Source organism: Rattus rattus, chromosome 18, assembly GCF_011064425.1.
Source record: "Rattus rattus isolate New Zealand chromosome 18, Rrattus_CSIRO_v1, whole genome shotgun sequence".
Taxonomy (NCBI): domain Eukaryota; kingdom Metazoa; phylum Chordata; class Mammalia; order Rodentia; family Muridae; genus Rattus; species Rattus rattus.
Window position 1 is genome coordinate 24132431 of NC_046171.1, and position 17414 is coordinate 24149844.

Below are 17414 nucleotides of genomic sequence, written 5' to 3' on the forward strand. Positions count from 1 at the left end.
AAATTCTCATACAAATTATAGCATAGAAAAGCATTTTCCAGTGGTTCCAGAAATGTATTTCAGCAACCTACTAGTAGCCAAAGCCAATCTCCAGACCCCTGTTTCACAATAGGTTTCTTCTCATGCTCTAAGATTTAGTAGACAGGGGTTCTGGCTTCCTGAAAGGGCTTTCTTCATTAGAGACTTGAAACATCGTTTTGAGGGTGGAATTATATGGGAAGTCTAATAACTATGCAGGCGTTTAGAGAAAAGGAGACATTCTCCTTTGTCCTCATTTCTCTTCATGGAACTTCTTGATTCATATATCATAAGTTTTCTTTTCCTTTTCTTTCTTTCTTTCTTTTGTTTTTGTGGGAGGGGGAGTCACAAAGACAATCCTTCTAACACAGATGCCAAATCTGCATTAGGCTATCTTCTGGGCTCCAAACCTCCCACCAATTGGCCATATGGGCCATTACTGAACCTCAGTGTTCATACAAGAACATGTTTCTGTCTAAAGGGCCTCTGCCCCTCCTACACCCCACTTTGTTCACTTAGCAAATGCTAGCTGACTCCAGGCTCTCGTTTTCTAGGACTAAACATGGTGTCACACATAGACTGGAAACTCAATTGAAAGTTTGATTTGCAGGGGGCTACTGAATTTGTGCCGTGGTAGGATCGTGCAAGATAGACAGTCCTCCTGTCTGTTAAATCAACCAATAAGCACATGAATGAAACTTTTTGTAGTTCACATTGTAGGTATTTTAAGAAAATTGCTTCCATCTCTCTCCTACACTGCTCTTAATTTAAACATTAAGTTAATTAACCCCTGTGAGTGACGTCAGCATGTCCAGTTGTCAGATTTCCATGGATAGGCTAAAGCAACTTGGCCTAGGTATTTTGTGAAAGGATTTGTGCCTTGGACTAGGACTAAAAGGCTGCAGGCTTGGCTGGTCTTCTCACGTCTCTAAATAGCAGATTATACATTTGTGAGCTTTAAAAGACAGAGAGGAGCCTGCGAGATGGCTACATGAGTTAAGGAGCTTTTCACTAAGCCTCAGAACCCACCCAGTTCAAGGGGAGACCCAGCTACTAGCTGTTCCCGGACTGTGTGCTGTCCACATAAACAGACACAAACAGACAAACAATCAATGTGAAATAATGTTTCAACACAAAGTGAGTCCTAAGCTGCTTCAGCACGCCTTGAAAATAAAGGCAGATTGGAAAAAAACGAGGAGGCTAAGGTTTCTCCTGTTTCTAGGTTGTAGGGTTCTTTGAGCCCTGTACCACAGCGGCCACTTTTTTTTTTTTCAGTTGTATTTAGATTTTCTTTTAAATTTTTTCTTCCATCTTTATTAAATTGGGTATTCTTATTTACATTTCAAATGTTATTCCCTTCCCGGTTCCCAGTCCATCAGCCCTCAACCCCTCCCCTTCCCCTTCTATATGAGTGTTCCCCTCCCCATCCACCCGCCACTACTGACCCCCCAATAATCCCAAACACTGGGGGTCCAGCCTTGGCAGGACCAAAGGCTTCTCCTTCCACTGGTGCCCCAACAAGGCAATTCCCTGCTACATATGCAGTTGAAGCCCTGGGTCAGTCCATGTATAGTCTTTGGGTAATAGTTTAGTCCCTGGACGCTCTGGTTGGTTGGCATTGTTTTTCTTATGGGGTCTCAAGCCCCTTCAGCTATTTCAGTCCTTTCTCTGAATCCTTCAATGGGGGTCCCATTCTCAGTTCAGTGGTTTGCTGCTGGCATTCGCCTATGTATTTGCCATGCTCTGGCCACAGCAGAACTTTTGACAACTCACTTACTACACATTTATGTTGTTCTGTCCACTTTCCCTTGCTCCTCCTCAAAGAGTTGACATCTATTGTATGATTATGGTAATTTTGTGTGTCCAAAAACATGCTCTTGTGCCTAATCTGCCCAAAGCATGGTCTCCCTAGCCCTGTTGTGAAACATGTGCCCAGGATCACTTCTAACTCTGAATTTTACATCCTACCATGATCAGTGTGATATATCCCATGCTGCTGTGTTAATGATTAATGATCTTTTTGGTTCTCAACATCCTAAAGCCTATGTGCTTTTTACAAGGGTTATTAGATTAATTTTGTTTGTCTTTTTGGATTGGTTTGGTTTGGTTTGGTTTGGTTTTTGAGACAGGGTTCCTCTGTATAACAGACCTGACTATCCTGGAACTCTGTAGACAAGACTGGCCTCAAAGTCACAGAAATCTACCTGCCTTTGCCTCCCAAGGGCTGGAATGTGCTACCATGCCTGGCTAGAAATAATATAGATTTACCATATTGTTCCACAAAACCCAGCACTTTAGAATATTCCATAAAAATAAAAAAAATAATTTAAGAGTTGCACATGGCCAGGAAACTGCAAAGAAAACTGTAATCCCAGACATCCTGACTAGCTGCTCAGCTTGGCAAACAGCACTGCTGTGATGCCTGGCATAGGCTATTGGCTTGTCTGTATCAGCTTCTGTTGAGGCTAAGTGCTATAATTTTCTCTGTGTTTATCAGGTTGCTTTCAAGATGTACTTGGGAACTACACCGAGCGTGACCTGCCACAATTCAAGCAGAAATGAATTTTCCCTGATTCTACACAAGAATCCTCTGGCGGAGTTCATAGAAGAGCTGCCTGCTGGGCGATCTGCACTGTGCTACTGCAACTTACTCTGTGGGATCATCCGAGGAGCCCTGGAGATGGTAAAACTTGTGTTTCATTTTATCTTACATGTTAGCCATCCAGTGCTATCCTCAACCTGCAACCACTTCAAATGAGTGCACAGTTTCTAAAGATGGGAAATCCTAGGCCTGTTCCTACACGCCCGTGATCTCAGCGACTTGGGAGGTAAGGTAGGAGGGTCAGCATTGTAAGTTCAAGGCTAAGTCTCTGCTATAGAAATCAAATTCAGCCTCATCCTGGGCAATTCAGTACGATCCTATATTAAAATTTTAAAAATTAAATAAAACACTGAGGAGTTTGCCAAAGAAAAAGAAAAGAAATCTGGGAGACGACTCAGTACGTGCCATTTAGTGGGACAACCTGACTTCAGTCTGGAGAACTCACAGCATGCAAGGGCAGAGCTGATTCCTGCAAGTTGTCTTGTGACTTTCGTTCATTAAAAAACAAACAAACCAACAAAAAAAAAAAAGCCAAAGAATTCCAGAAGTCAGGAGTACTTCAGGTAGCTGTGGCTGATGATCTCTTGATAGCAGTGCTGTTTGCCAATTTACATGCAGAGTCAACTGTAGCCTCTTTAGTCTTGGTGATGCTAAGGAAACCATTCACAACTTCACTATGCCTCAGTGCTGTGCAGGCCACTGTGCAGTCTCCATAAAGTTCCTTACCACATAGACCTCTTTTAGATCTAATCACAGCATGGCTGCCTGAGCTGCCAACCTTGGCCTGTGTGGAGGAAAATAGTGCGGGCATGTGTTACACAGTGCAGGTCAATGCCGGTTATCTCTGAGGCTGACTTCCACAGCCAAGTTATTCGTTGGCAGCTGAGACAGTTATTAGCATCTGTAAAATGTAGGGTGCTGAGCTTGCAAAGATGGGCAAGATATACAACCTCTTGCTGCCCACAAAGAACTCCTGTCTAGTTCAAGAAGTCATATGCAAAGAAGTGTGGTTAACAGCTGGCACAGGGGTGGGAGGTTCTAAAGTAAGAAAGAATCTGTACTGTCATGAATGAAACTCTGAACTGGCTTTTTGGAGGAACAATGGTAGTTAAGGTAAAGGGCTTGGGAAGAAGAACAAGATAACAAGAGTTCAGGTTGAAGGATCAGAATGTTCAAAGACTTCTCAAAATGAAAGAAGCAGACTGAAATGGGAAAGTCTTAAATTCTTTAGTGATAAAAGAAGGGATTCACATGACAAGCCTAGAAATCTAGTCTCCTACATTGGAAATGTTAGAGATCTAGCAGACTCATAACCAAGGGAAGGAAAGTTTGAAGTTTGTGTTCTAGAAATTGCATTCCCTTGTCGATCAGAAGGGAATATACACAGAAGGGTGAATGCTGAGGGAGAACAGGTATGAAGGTGATGCTGGTGACCTCAGGTGGAACCAGAAGAAATCGCTGACCTTAGTAATCAAGAGGCAACACACTGGGACAGTATGTGTCAAGGTAGAACAGGCCAGACTCAGGTGTCAGCTGGCTGGAAAGGTCAAAGTGGAAACAAGTTAGATTGAAAAATGCCCTTCAGCTTTCTGAACAACCCTTAGGGAAAGTTACACTATTAACCGGTAGAACAAAACTAAGAAACTGGCATTGACATACGGAAGAACTCAAATTTGAACCTGATAGTATTGGCATTGACATACGGAAGAACGCAAATTTGAACCTGATAGTATTGATTACAGGTGTTCACCACAATGCCTTGCCCAAGTCGTTTTTATGTGACTGCAGAACATTGCTGAAGAGACATCAGTACAGACAGAAATAGCTAAGGAGAATCTGTATAGCAGGAAGGAAAGGGAGCATGGATAGAACATTAAGAAAATGCAAAATGATGTGAAGTTAAATAGAGAACACAAAAACTACAAAGAATAAAAAAATGAATAAATAAATAAATAAGATAAAGAATAATGGTTAAAAGTTCTCAGAAATAGGAAAATACTAGAGAGCACTAGAGTCACAGAAACCAGGAAGCAGAATATTCCAAGATTAACAAAACCAACTCAAGCAGTTAATAGCACTTACAAAGGCCTTGGAGAGCCCATTGGTGGAGGGTGTGATGAAGAAAAGAGGAAGGAGAAGAGGCTCTCAGATGATGCAGAGGCAACAGTCTTGGTTTTTGGTTTTTGGTTTTTTGGATCTTCTCTATTAGGATGGTAAACCCAATTCCTAACCATTCCAAATCTGTGTTGTTGACCTACTCCATAAGAATCCATGCATGCAATTTTATTTGTAGAAACTAAGGAAGGGATTATGTAACTGATACCCCCAAAGTATAAGTCAATAAAGAAAATAAGTCTCATGTGTTGTTCTTGCAGATCCTCAATAACGTACCCTAGACTGTGTTAGATTTGATCTGCATCAGTAGACAGTAAGAAAGGGAAAAGAATAATTCTAGGAGGTTACAATGAAAGGGGTAACCATCCATCTAAAACAGAAAATAGAAGGCTCCAGCCTTCATGGGTACTAGTGACCATTCAAGCTGACCGCAATTGTCTGAAGTCATATGATATCATATGTCCAGTGAACTTCAGCACAGTCTTTTTGTTTCTTCAATGGACTTTCTGTTATATTTTCTAAGACATAAAAACCATATCAGAATTAATTATAGGCCCTGTACTTCAATGTAGAATCCACTCTCTTTTATTGAATGGTGGGTGACAAGACTTTATACTCTTTGTGAACCAGATAATCTGACACTTGGAGGCCTGTAGATTAGAAAATCCAGGGTCATTACCTAGTAGTTCTTTATCTAGGTTGAGTGTATCAGGTAAGGTTCAATAAATATTAATTAATTGCCTGCTAGACCCAGGAATTTTTCACTTATTACTTTCTTCTAGCGTCTACTCTCGCTCATTTATCTTCATCATCCCAAAGACTAAAAATAACTCTGATCAGATACGCTATTGGAAATAGGTCAGCAACATCATGCTGATCTTACATGAACACGTTTTAATGAATAGAGAAGCCCTTGGGCTTACTTCATTGTCTGGGAAATGGGAAATGCTTTCAAGTTGAAAAGAAGGCCTAGCCATCAAATATTCATGTCTATAACTCAATATCTAATTTTATATTTATAATGTATTTAGTCAGTATTTTTTCAAAACTCTCAAAGCCATAGGGCTAACTGTTGTTGTAATAAGTGACTATATTGTCTAGCTAATGTCAGAATGCTTTATGGCAAATCAACTTGAGAGGAATCCTATAAGGACCCACTTCTCTAAAGTTTCACTTGACCAGCTACACAGAGTGAGGTCTATCTGTGGGTCAGGAATTGTATTCTTCCTGAGAAGGGTGAACAAGTCTGAACCACTCCTGCACACCCCCCCCATTCTTCTTTCAGTGCCCATACCACTTTGATGACATTTGGCCAGACACACCCTCTCTGGATGGAGAGCACAATCCAAGGTTCTTTATTCACAACACAAATGTTCTTATCAAAAAAGAAAGATGGGAAAAATAAAGTGTAAAAAATTGTTTTTATAAATAACACAAGCCTGATTTTTTTTCTTTTTCCTTTCCTTAGGTTCATTTAGCGGCTGATGTTACATTCTTGCAAGACAGACTAAAAGGCGACAGTGTGACAGAAATTGGAATAACATTTCTGAAAAAGGTGGATGATAAAAAATATAGACGGAAAAAATGAAGACTAGCATGCAGAGAGCCACCCACTGGCTGGCTGTCCAGTGAGCATTAGCTAAACACACACCCCCAGAAGTTCTGTAGTGTCTGGTGGCACGGGCTTTGGCAGGCTTATAAATCTTGCTGTGTGTCACACAATTTTAGCAATTTCAGATACAAGTAACTTCTTATAAAACAGTAAGCATGAATTCCACTCACATATTCAATCCCTCCTCATCCAGTCTATCCATTCAGTTACCTGTGACAATAGGAAAAGAAGAAGAAGCATCACCTATACAAGCTGTTAGGGCCTTGGCTCTTTTCAATAGAAAAAAAGTGAATGAAATGATACAACATTAGAGAGAGACAGGCTTTAGACATAGTATATAACAGATATATTTGCAACATCTCTCGTAGACTTTATTATGAATGTGATTTTATTTTTTACTTATTGTCTTTGCTTATTATTGGGGTATATTGCTTGAAGGTGCATCTCTGTAAATTCAATTGTTAATTCTGTCCTGGCAGAGAGCTAAATGCTGGCAGGATTCTGGTATTGCTGCTTTTATGGCTCATTTCCAAGTTTCCTAATTTGTAAATATTTGTTCTTCCTCATTTGCCTAAAGCAATCTAGAATGTATCAGAGGTTGTCTTACTACTGATTGGCTATAATAAATATCTGGCAGCCAATAGCTGGGCAAGAGGTGGGGGAGCGGAACTCCAGAGAGGGGAGTGCTGGGAGAAGGTATGAGACACAGAGATTCAGCCAATTAACTCAGGTGAAGAGCCAGAACGGAGAGGAACAGAGAGCTTCCTGCAATGTGGCATGTGGTAGGCTAGTTAGTCAGATTACATTTAAAGTAGCCTTAGCTAAAAGACCTAAACTATAAAAGAATAAAAAGCCTCTGTGTCACTATATCACTGGCAGATCCATGAAAGTTCTGCTGTGGCTTATAACTTCAACTACTCTCTAGGTATAACAGAGAGCCCAATTTATCTATCTGGATGCCAATTCTGAAGCATTAAAATTTATATTTGATTTTAATTCATTTAACTTTAAACTTTAATTTCTTTAATTTGGAGATGGCTAGTATCAACAAAATATCATTAGTACTCATGATATTTGATTGGTGGAACCCTTGGAGATCAAATCCAAGGGTCTTGCATTTGCACCAGCATGACTCAGCTCTCTTGAATATGTTCTGGGTCCTGTAGGGTGCCCCTATTAGACTCTGCCTTCTTTTCTGTCTTGCCAATGTAGCCATCAAACCCACCACATTGAAGGCAGTTTTGCCTGATATTCCCAGAGACACTGCATATAGAACCGGTGGAGTTACCAAAATAAGTATTATTCCTTGACTTTTACCTCATCATCCTGTATTGAGAGCAGTATCTTGGTATTGAATTTGTGATATCGAAGGTGACCCATATACTTACAGAATGGCTTTCTTGTATTTACTATGTTTCATTCTGAAGATGGTGAGACTCTTGAAAGCCACAAATATTGTTCCAAATATTCCTTCTTCATCCCTTCTTCTTTCTTTTCTTTCTTCTTTAATGATATGACGTGTTACCCAGTTTGGCACTCAAGTCCTGATCCTCCTGTTTCCACTTTCCAAGTGCCAGGATTTTGTTATCTCAGATAATAAGTTTTACATTCCTTTCTGAGTCTTTGAAACCAACTGTATTTAACCCAGATCAGTTCAATGATCAATAGAATTTAAAGTAAAAATTTAGTCCTTGCAAAATAATACATTTTAATTAGTGGTGTTTAATGGTTTCAGTGTTTAAAATTGGAAGCCATTAAGCTACACTGAAACAAATGCCACAATAGTTACACAGTAAGTATTTAGTAATGGTCTTGCAGTTGCTGCCACGGGCTGTACAAATTCAAAGTTGAAGATTCAGTGAGTCCCTTTCCACTGATCTGGAAAGCCAGCAAACAACAGATTAATCCATGCCAAGTTGTCCTCACTACCACTGAGGTGACCCAGAGAAGCAATTAAAGATGGCGGCACCAGTGTCCCATTTCATCCCTGTGGGAAGTTCCATCTTTTGGGGGAAGGGCAACGGGAAGTTATTTGGTAGAGCAACAGGGTTTTATTATATTTCCATTTCACAAAAACTCTTCAGCCTGGTCCATAAACGTTTATCGAAACAGATTCTTATTGGAGGAAAAAAAGAAATAAAAAGGTAAGGATATTCCTATTTGTAGTAAAGTGGAGGAGAGAGTTTGTTATAGAAATGTGGAAGAACATAGCCAGAGGCAGGGACACTGGGACAGCACAAAGTGGGCGTGACTCTGAGCCATGTGAAGAAAGGAGGGAGGAGGGAGGAGAGGGGAGAAAGGGGAGCCAGGTATAACAGCCAGAAGGCCTAAAAGCCCAGATGAAAGGGCCCAGGTAACCAAATGGTTGGATTCTATAGGGAAAAGCAGTCTGGCCCTGGCCTGGAGTATTTTGGAGAAGGGTATGAGTCGTGCCCGCCAGGAGGGCCCTGTACCAGGTAGGGATGGAGAGAACCTGGCAGCTAAGTTCAATTACTGTTAAATAAGCACTGCAGCCATTTGTCCCAAGTTTGAAACCTAGCACTTATTTATCATCTTTGCAAAGCCAAAGGCAAAGGAAAGTCTGAGGTGGACGCTGTTCAGATGACACCAGGTCGCCATCTGAGTTCTTTTCCTCTTTCCACTTGAGGCTCTAATTTCTTGTCTTCTTGAGTTTCATGCTTTAGCTATTGGAAGTCTGGACTCCATCAGCATTTGGGCTGTTAGGAATGAGTGGAAAGTTTCCTGTTGACTTGAATACCAAGGGTCAAGTAGAAATGTGGTAAAACAAGTGTATAAAGTGAAAATAGTGAAGATTTTGCAGTCCAAGAGACTGACTCACCAAATATCTGCTATTTTTTATCATAGACAACACAAATCTATTAAATATTAAATATTTACTGATATACTAATGTTGAGTATATTATTCACTGTTAAGGGGGGAAATTCCGCGCAATTGTAGATTGTGCGTAGTCATGGTAACTCCACCCAGTTTCCTCACCCAGCTGTGGAAGCTAGTTAGCACCTTCTCAATAATGCTGAAGGAGTCAGTGACTTAGTCATCTTCTCTGCCATGGAACTTGGTACAGCAAAAGACCTTCTACAAACACTTAAGGAGACAAATTTACTTACTTTGAGTATGTTTCTGTCCATGTATGTCTCTGCATGTAGTATACAGCTTACACGTGTGCATGTGTGTGTGTGTGTGTGTGTGTGTGTGTGTGTGCGTGTGTGTGCGCGCGTGTGTGTGCAAGTCTGATGTTCATATCTGAAGCCTTCCCTGGTTACTTCCCACCTTATTCATTGAAGCAGGGATTGTCAACTGAGCCAGAACTTAAGGATGCTAGTCTATCTAGTCAGCGTGTGCTGCCTCTGCTTTCTGAGTGTTGGAATCATGGGCAGGCTTCTGTGCCTATCAGTAGTTATGTGGGTTCTAGGGATCCAAACTTTTGTCTTCCTGTTTATATAGCAAATACTTTATGCACTGAAACATCTCCCCAGCTCTTCCATATTTTGGTTTTTGTTTTTTTTTTTTAAAAAAGTCTGCCTAGCTGCTGCAACTCCTCTGTCCACACACTTTCCGATTTTAGCCAAACATGATCAATAGTCAACCAGAAGTATCAACAGTCAACCAGGAGTATCAACAGTCAACCAGGAGTATCAACAGTCAACCAGGAGTATCAACAGTCAACCAGGAGTATCAATAGTCAACCAGGAGTATCTACCGAGCAACCCAGTAACAGTAGAGGGATGCCACACACTCATTACACCCATGTGTGATCTGAGGAGAAACTCAGTTTTCATGGAGCCAATATGTGTCACATTATTATTGAAAACAGAGCCACAACCACAACAGTGAGAAACAAAATTTTACTTTTCAAATATTTGAATATAAAAAGTGTTCTAACATGGGTAGCACACACCAGACAGCTGGGCTGCTCTGCATGTGGAATCCACATCAAAGGAGAGAGAGTCCAAACCAAGTAAAAAGTTCTAAAACCTTCCCTAAAATAGTTAAGAAATAGATGTCATGGGATGGTTTCTCACTTTCTCTAAAACTCAGCCCTGTCTTTCCTCATTAAATTCACCACTATTCAAGAGGAAGGGAGGAAAGAATGGCCCTCAAATAGCTAAGGTTCCAGTCAGATGGATAGAAGGAGAATGTGTCCTGGGACATGAAATAAAGTTACCAAAAGCAGTCATCAGAAGTGTTTGCCAAAAAATAAAAAAAAAAATAAGAAGAAGAAGAAAAAGAAAAGAAAAGAAGACTTTTTCCTGGAAAAAAATGAAAGAAGTGTTTTCCACCACAGAAGACTCAAAATAATTTGACCAGAAAAAAAATGTTGAAATGGGTAATGAGAGGTCTTTATATGTGACTATATCAACTAATGCTAGATTATAGCATCTTCATAAGCAATCATCTCCCAATAGCATCACTAGATGGGAGCTGAACCAACAACACCTTAGCCTTTTCAGAGGATGATTCCTTTCCAAACAGATAATAATATTGTCCCAAAGTTGTAAATATGAAACAAACAAACAAACAAACAAACAAAGCAAATAAAGAAACAAAGGAAAGGGAAGGGAAGAGAAAAATGAAAAACAAAAAGAAAAAAAAAGGAAAATAACCCCACCCCCAGAGAAATCTATACAAAAATCTGGAGCCAAGAAGTAAAATAGCTTAAAGAGAATTTTATTACTGGTTTATGTGGCCATGCTAAGGGTGGAGTGCAGGGCCTTGTTCTTGCTAGGCAAGAGTTCTACTACTGTGCTACATCATCAGCCAACACAGTGACAATTGTTACTTGTACAAGATGCTTAAAAACTGAGAGGCAGAGGCAGGAGGATCTGAGTTTCACCTAGGACTAGATGGATGGATGGATGGATGGATGGATGGATGGATGGATGGATGGATAGATAGATAGATAGATAGATAGATAGACAGACAGACAGACAGACAGACAGACAGACAGACAGATAGATAGATAGATAGATAAAACAAAATTAAAAGAAGATCCTAAACTGTCAGGAGACACCTCCCAAATATAGCTATAACTAAGCTGTGACTATCTATGGCTGCCTAGGCCATTTTGCATTTCAGTCAGAAAGAATTCCAGCTCAAAACAACCTTCTTTCTACCCAACCAACAGGTAAAAATTGCCTTTTAAGTTTCTCTAAATACCCATTGTGTAGAGCCCCTCAGGAATCATTCATTTTGAATCAAAATGAATGGATGAGGGACAAAGCCCAGGGGCAATTCTTTACTAAAAATGTAAATTCACCAAACCCAGACTATGTCTATGCATGCCTGACACAGCTATTTCCTATCAAAGATTTGTCCTTTATAGTCTAAAGTAAAATGTATGTATCATGGTTGACCAAAGTCTTGATTTTTCTGGTACCTAACTTTGAAAGGCAAAAATATTTGTCCCAAATTTGGCTTGGAGACAGGTGTAGGGACCGCATAATTGGAAACTTCTTCCCAGTTCTGTGATGGAAACTTTATATGGAAAAAGCTGTAAAGATAAATATTTAGACTGAAAAATGATATTGGGGACTATATAAAGCATCTTGCTTTTTTAATTGATAAGGTTATTGTGATGCATGAAAGTCCTTCCTGCATATAGTCACTACTTATGTCGGTCACTGTCGCTAGGCAAATGTCTCTCTATTCCCAGTCTTTCTGAAAACTGGCTGTCATCTTGTTAATTATGGTATGCGGGTAGACTAATAGTCTGCTGGTTTTGTTTGTTTACTTGTTTGTTTCTAAAAAACAAGGTCTCACTACATAACTCTGGCTATCCTATTGTGGAATTCAGTCTGTAGGCTAGGCTGGTCTCAAACTCAAAGACCAATGGGCCTGCCTCCATCTCCTAAGCGCTACAATTAAACGGGTGCACCGCTACACTCAGTTTGTGCTTTGTTAAGATGTGTCCCACAGAAATGTATTAAATAATTTTGGAAAACTAAGACATTTGTACTTTTCTTCACATTCATTCACAGGAGAGTGAATAAATGGTAAAGAAGAGCAGAAACATTAATGTAGATATATGCACATGACTATTCATTTATACTAATTAAAAACAAAAGCAGTCAAATGTTTATCAATACATTACAAAGGTACAAAATGGGTTATGATGCTACTATTAAAATAATGAATAATGTCTAATTCACAGCATGATGTGATGATTTTTATGTTAAGTAACTAAGTAAAGCAGATAAAAATATACATTATAAACAGAAGATTTTGCTCTTAGAACGGGTAGAGTGACACCCATAAAGCAGAGACTGACGGAGGGAGATGCTGGGTACAAACCTTGGCCTCCACACTTGCATGCATGGAATCGAAGCATATACTTTTCCTCACACACACAGACACCACGTACATTCACACAAAAGAAACAACCAGGAAGCAGTTTTGGTGAGAATGTAAAGATATGGGCTCTTACTAGCCTTTGGTAAGAATGTAAATGGTGCATCTGCTGTAATACACAGCAACAGTAGAATTGCCTTATTATCCATCTTTTTCATGTCTGGTTAAATATAAAAACAGTTGAAAGCAGTCTTGAAATGATCTCTGTGCACCCATGTTTATAGCGGCATTGTTTGTAATAGTCAAAATGTAGTTAGTCCAAGAGTCCATGATGACTGATGATGGCATGATGACAAATGAGTGTTAAAGGTGTATCTTTTAATACACATGTGGACTTATCTACATGGAGCTTTTGCTCAACATGAAAGGAAGGGTGTTCTGACACATGCTAGCACATGGATGAACCCTGAGGACGTCAGAAGGAGATGCACCAAGGGAATGCTGAAAGCACTGTGATTGAATGTAGTTCTATTGAAATGTATTCTTGAAGATGGTGAAGAATATAAATCTTATGTTATAGACATTTTGCCACAATGTAAAAACTTAAAAATAATGTGCTATGTATCCTCAATAAAAGGTTGGTTAAATAAACGAGAAGGCATTTAAGGAGTATTCTGGCTTTTATACAGATGTTATAGTCTCACCATGGTGACACCTTTATGGCATGTGTAGAAGTGAAATGCTATGTTTTAGGATGTTAGAGAACTGCTGTTTCTCAGGTTCTGCGATGGGGTTCCTCGGTGTCTTTTCCTTTGAATAGATTCTATGTAAGTGCATATATGCATACACTTGTAAGTGGAATGATACTGAAGACATGCTTAGAGAGCATCTAGTAGCAAAGGAAACAGTGTCACTACAGATGAGAAAAATGATGTATGGATGCTTGTTGAAGCTGACATGTTGAAATGGGACTTCATTATATTTGGAGGTTGGATTTATTGTTATCATCATTATTATTGCTTTGCTCTTGTTTATTCTCAAATCTCCCCTTTAAAAATCCTTGTCGAAAAATACTAAATAATGCCTAGAAATTCTAGCCATGTTATATCTATGTTTGTGGTGGGTTAATTACAGTGTTTTATTTTGTTCTGTGTTTGTGTAATAGTCACCAAGTTCACAAAAATAACCCCCTATATCTGGCTTATCAGATGGCATCAGCAGCTTCCCTGCTGCTCCTTCAGAGTCCACAGGGTCGTATTACTCCCTCCTGTGAAAAAGGAAGCTCCCTGCCCCTTGCCTTTCTCTCTAGTTCTGTTCCCAGTGGTACTGCAAGGCTGAGAGACGTTGAATCCTGAATACAGACAGCTGTTTCCACCTCTGTGCCATTTCACATCATGCAAAATGCTCCTCCTCCTGGACAGCCAGTAAGCAGCCAAGCTTTCAGGAACCCAGGAACACAGTCTGTGCTGATACTCTCAGGCCTTCCCTCACCTCTGCCCTTCTCCTTCCTAGTCAATATATGTCTTGCCCTAATCCATGCCCTGCGATGCTGCCCCTAAGAATGAATCGTCTCTTTCTCTCTGACTTTTACCTACGTTTGTTCTTTATTCCTTGCATCGCTAGCCTTTCCTGATATCTACACTGTGGCCACACAGTGAATACTCTGCCAACACTATCTTCTGCTTTAAGGTTTTGAGTGGCATTATGAAAAGAAAGAAAACCCACAGCAAGGAGAAATCTACTCAACAGAAAAGGTTTCCAGCTTAAATCCATAAAGGAAACCACCACCACAAATGGCTCAAACTGGTTACAGAATTACTGGAACAGTACCCCACATTTTTCACCCAGAAGTACATGGGAAATCGTAAGCTGATGCCACTGTCTGTTCTGTAGATATACTGGCCATGTCTGAAAGCCTCTTGCAGAGTATTGGGCACTGTGGAAGATGTCCAGTACTGATGGAAGCACTCGTATCTTCCCAGATTCTTTTATATGTTTCAGTGGGTATTTTACAACTACCATGCTTCTCTCTTTTTATTTTCTTTTCTTTTCTCTTTAAAGCAAATTTATAAAGGCAGTTTAAGGGCCATATAAATCACGTGCCTCCATCTTCTCTCCCCACCCCGACCTCCATGACTGCCACCCCCACTATGGTTCCCTATAGGGTTCCGGTAGCTCCTGTCTAACTGTATCAAGTCAACTCTCCTGCTCTTTATATTTCTGGAAAAAAAAATCATACCGATATTTGTCTTCTATTGGTGTTTCTGTGAGAAGCACTATTTTTCAACTACCACATAGGAGAGAGAAAATTTTTCTCACAAATAATCCCCACCTCGAACACATACACAGGGGAAGCTGCTGGCTCTGCCTCCTCCATCAGAGCAGGGTTCGAAGAGCTCATCATATCCTTTACCATTTCTTCTTCGTCTTACCTGAGGCATTCAGGGCAGCATGCTCTCTAGGCTAAAGGTGTATGCCACCACCACCTACCTGGCTTTAAAAAGGATTTTTGTTTGTTTGGTTGGTTTTTGTTGTTATTTTTAAATAGGTAGTCCACGTTTCTTCTAGTACCCCTTTTCCTGTTTGTTTTTGTATCTGTCTTTTCTCAATTCTCTGAAATTCTTGGCTATCCACTTACTATTTTAAATTTTAAAATCACATTAATTTATTGTGGGTGCCTGTATGTGCATGCATTTGTATGCCTGTGCACACGTGCAGTTTCACCGTACACGTATGGAGGTCAGAAGACAGCCCTCAGTACTTAGTTTGTCTTTTCACCACATGAAGACCCAGAAATCAAACTCAGGTTGCCAGGTTTGGCAGCAAACACCTTTTGCTGCAGAACAACCTAAATAGTCCAACAATCTACTTAGACTAAATAAAATAAGAAGTTTGGGGGGCACTGTACATTATTTATTTCAACATTTCATAGGTAAATATGAACTTCATACTGGGTCATTTTTATTAAAATGTTTTGCTTAGCAGTCAAGTTAGAAGTGACTCTTCTGACAAACTGCCTAGGCAGGAGGAGACTATTAGCCTAAGGCCAGCATTCTAGAAGTATGGTGAGGGGGAAAATTAGAATCCATCTCAGTGGATATATTTCAACTTAATTTTCATTTATTCACTGTCCTGTCCCTACTTTCAACTATTCCTGCTGCTACTCAGTAAGAAATCTTTTCTAAACACCTAACCACTGAGCCTCCCACTCTCTGTTAGGAAGTGAGGAAGTGGCTGTTTCCTGGGTGGAGAGGTGGCAGGCAATAATTTCTGAGGGAGATACCTTTTGAGCTGAGGCCGGATGTTGTTCATTCTTGAGCAGATTTGCAGACTCTGTGGTGAAATCGCGCAGCTCATCTCATGACTTGGGCTTGGCTTTCAGACTCTAAAGGTCTGCGGGGACCATAGGCCCCAACCATGTATGTTGCAGCATCTCCAGGCCATGCTTCCTTTTCTTCTCTCCTGGTCTCTGCTTATCTCATGCAACCAGAAAAGTTCCTTTTACTTTTATTTTCTTGTAACTGAATATATCCTTGCAGACCACAATTTTAATTGGAAGCTCCTCTTTCAATGGCCTGTCATTAACAGGGAACATTTATTTTATTTTATTATTTTATTTTTTATTTTATTTATTTTATTTTGCACAGGAAGGGTGATCATTTATTAAGGCACAGTTGCAGGGGATCATGGAAACCACATTTGTGGCCTGGCCTCAAGAGAGCAGGGACAAAGGGAGGGAGAGAGAGAATGTCAATGTCAGATCTCAAATTGGAACAGGAATACTGAGACTCCAGAATTTAAGAAATAAAACTGTTTAAACAGCCTCACCAACTTCTGCAAGGAGAAGTGTGCAGCCACTAGCTGGGATGCATGTGCCAGCGAGCCTGGAAAGGTTGTAGAATCCTGCTGATGTGATCAGTGGCAGGCAGACTGAAAAGTTAAAAGGAACCGTGACCTCATTAGAGTCTGCCCTCAGAGCTCACACATGAATTGAACAACAGTTGTCCTGTCAAAAGTCCTGAGCAGAGCTGGAAACCCAGCAAGAACTTAGGGTTGTTTTGATTTTTAAGAGGAAACACATCTGGGTTTGATTTCATGCCCTGCCCCTTTTCTGAGTGTTTTTGAAGAAGCCTGGACTGTGAGATGAGACTTCCTTCCTGCTCCATGCTTACCTACTCCATACCTTTCTAAACTCCTCAGGTGTCTGAGTACTTTGTGCTCCCTACCAACTGGCAGCTCTGCTGTGGCCTGGGGTGGGGACCTAGAATACACACACATGCACGCACACACATACACATGCACCTATGCTAGGGAAGAGTAATAAATTAATCTATGACACTTATAGGGAAGTCCCCTTTCCTGCTGGGTAAGGCTTTCCAGGTGTAGCTGGTGTGGGAAGGAGCACCCCCACCCCTGTAAGTATCGCCTCGTTTATGCTCTGTAAAAAACAAAAACAAATACAAAAACAAAAACAAAAAAACAATTCATTGCTTCCCTGGAGTGGTTTTTGATGGGATTGTGCCTCAGTTGGTCATTGTGACCTTAGGAAAAGGAGTAGATGTGGTTTACATCTCTCTCCTGAGAAGAAATTCTAACACAAAGAAGGAAAGTATAGGTAGAAGGAAAGGAAGAAAGGGGACAAGAGAGGGGAGGGGGAAAGGAGGGGGGAGGGGAGAGTGAGGGGAGGAAGGGAGAGGGGAGGAGGAGTTGGGTATGGGTAAAGAGAGACTTTATTAACATTAAGTTGGCAGTTGACA

At 40.4% G+C, this 17414-nt stretch overlaps 2 protein-coding genes across 4 annotated transcripts in view; both read left to right on the top strand.

The window, feature by feature from the left end:
• Positions 1-6625, top strand: part of Trappc3l (trafficking protein particle complex 3 like) — a 36568-nt gene extending 29943 nt beyond the window's left edge. Inside the window, exons 2-3 of the mRNA XM_032888370.1 lie at positions 2516-2701; positions 6204-6625. Of these exons, the coding sequence (XP_032744261.1) occupies positions 2516-2701; positions 6204-6323 (306 nt within the window). The 3' untranslated portion in view covers positions 6324-6625. The remainder of the gene's footprint in view (positions 1-2515; positions 2702-6203) is intronic.
• P4ha1 (prolyl 4-hydroxylase subunit alpha 1) overlaps positions 1-17414 on the top strand; it is a 1160453-nt gene that overhangs the window by 64233 nt on the left and 1078806 nt on the right. The gene's annotated exons all lie outside the window — the stretch shown is intronic.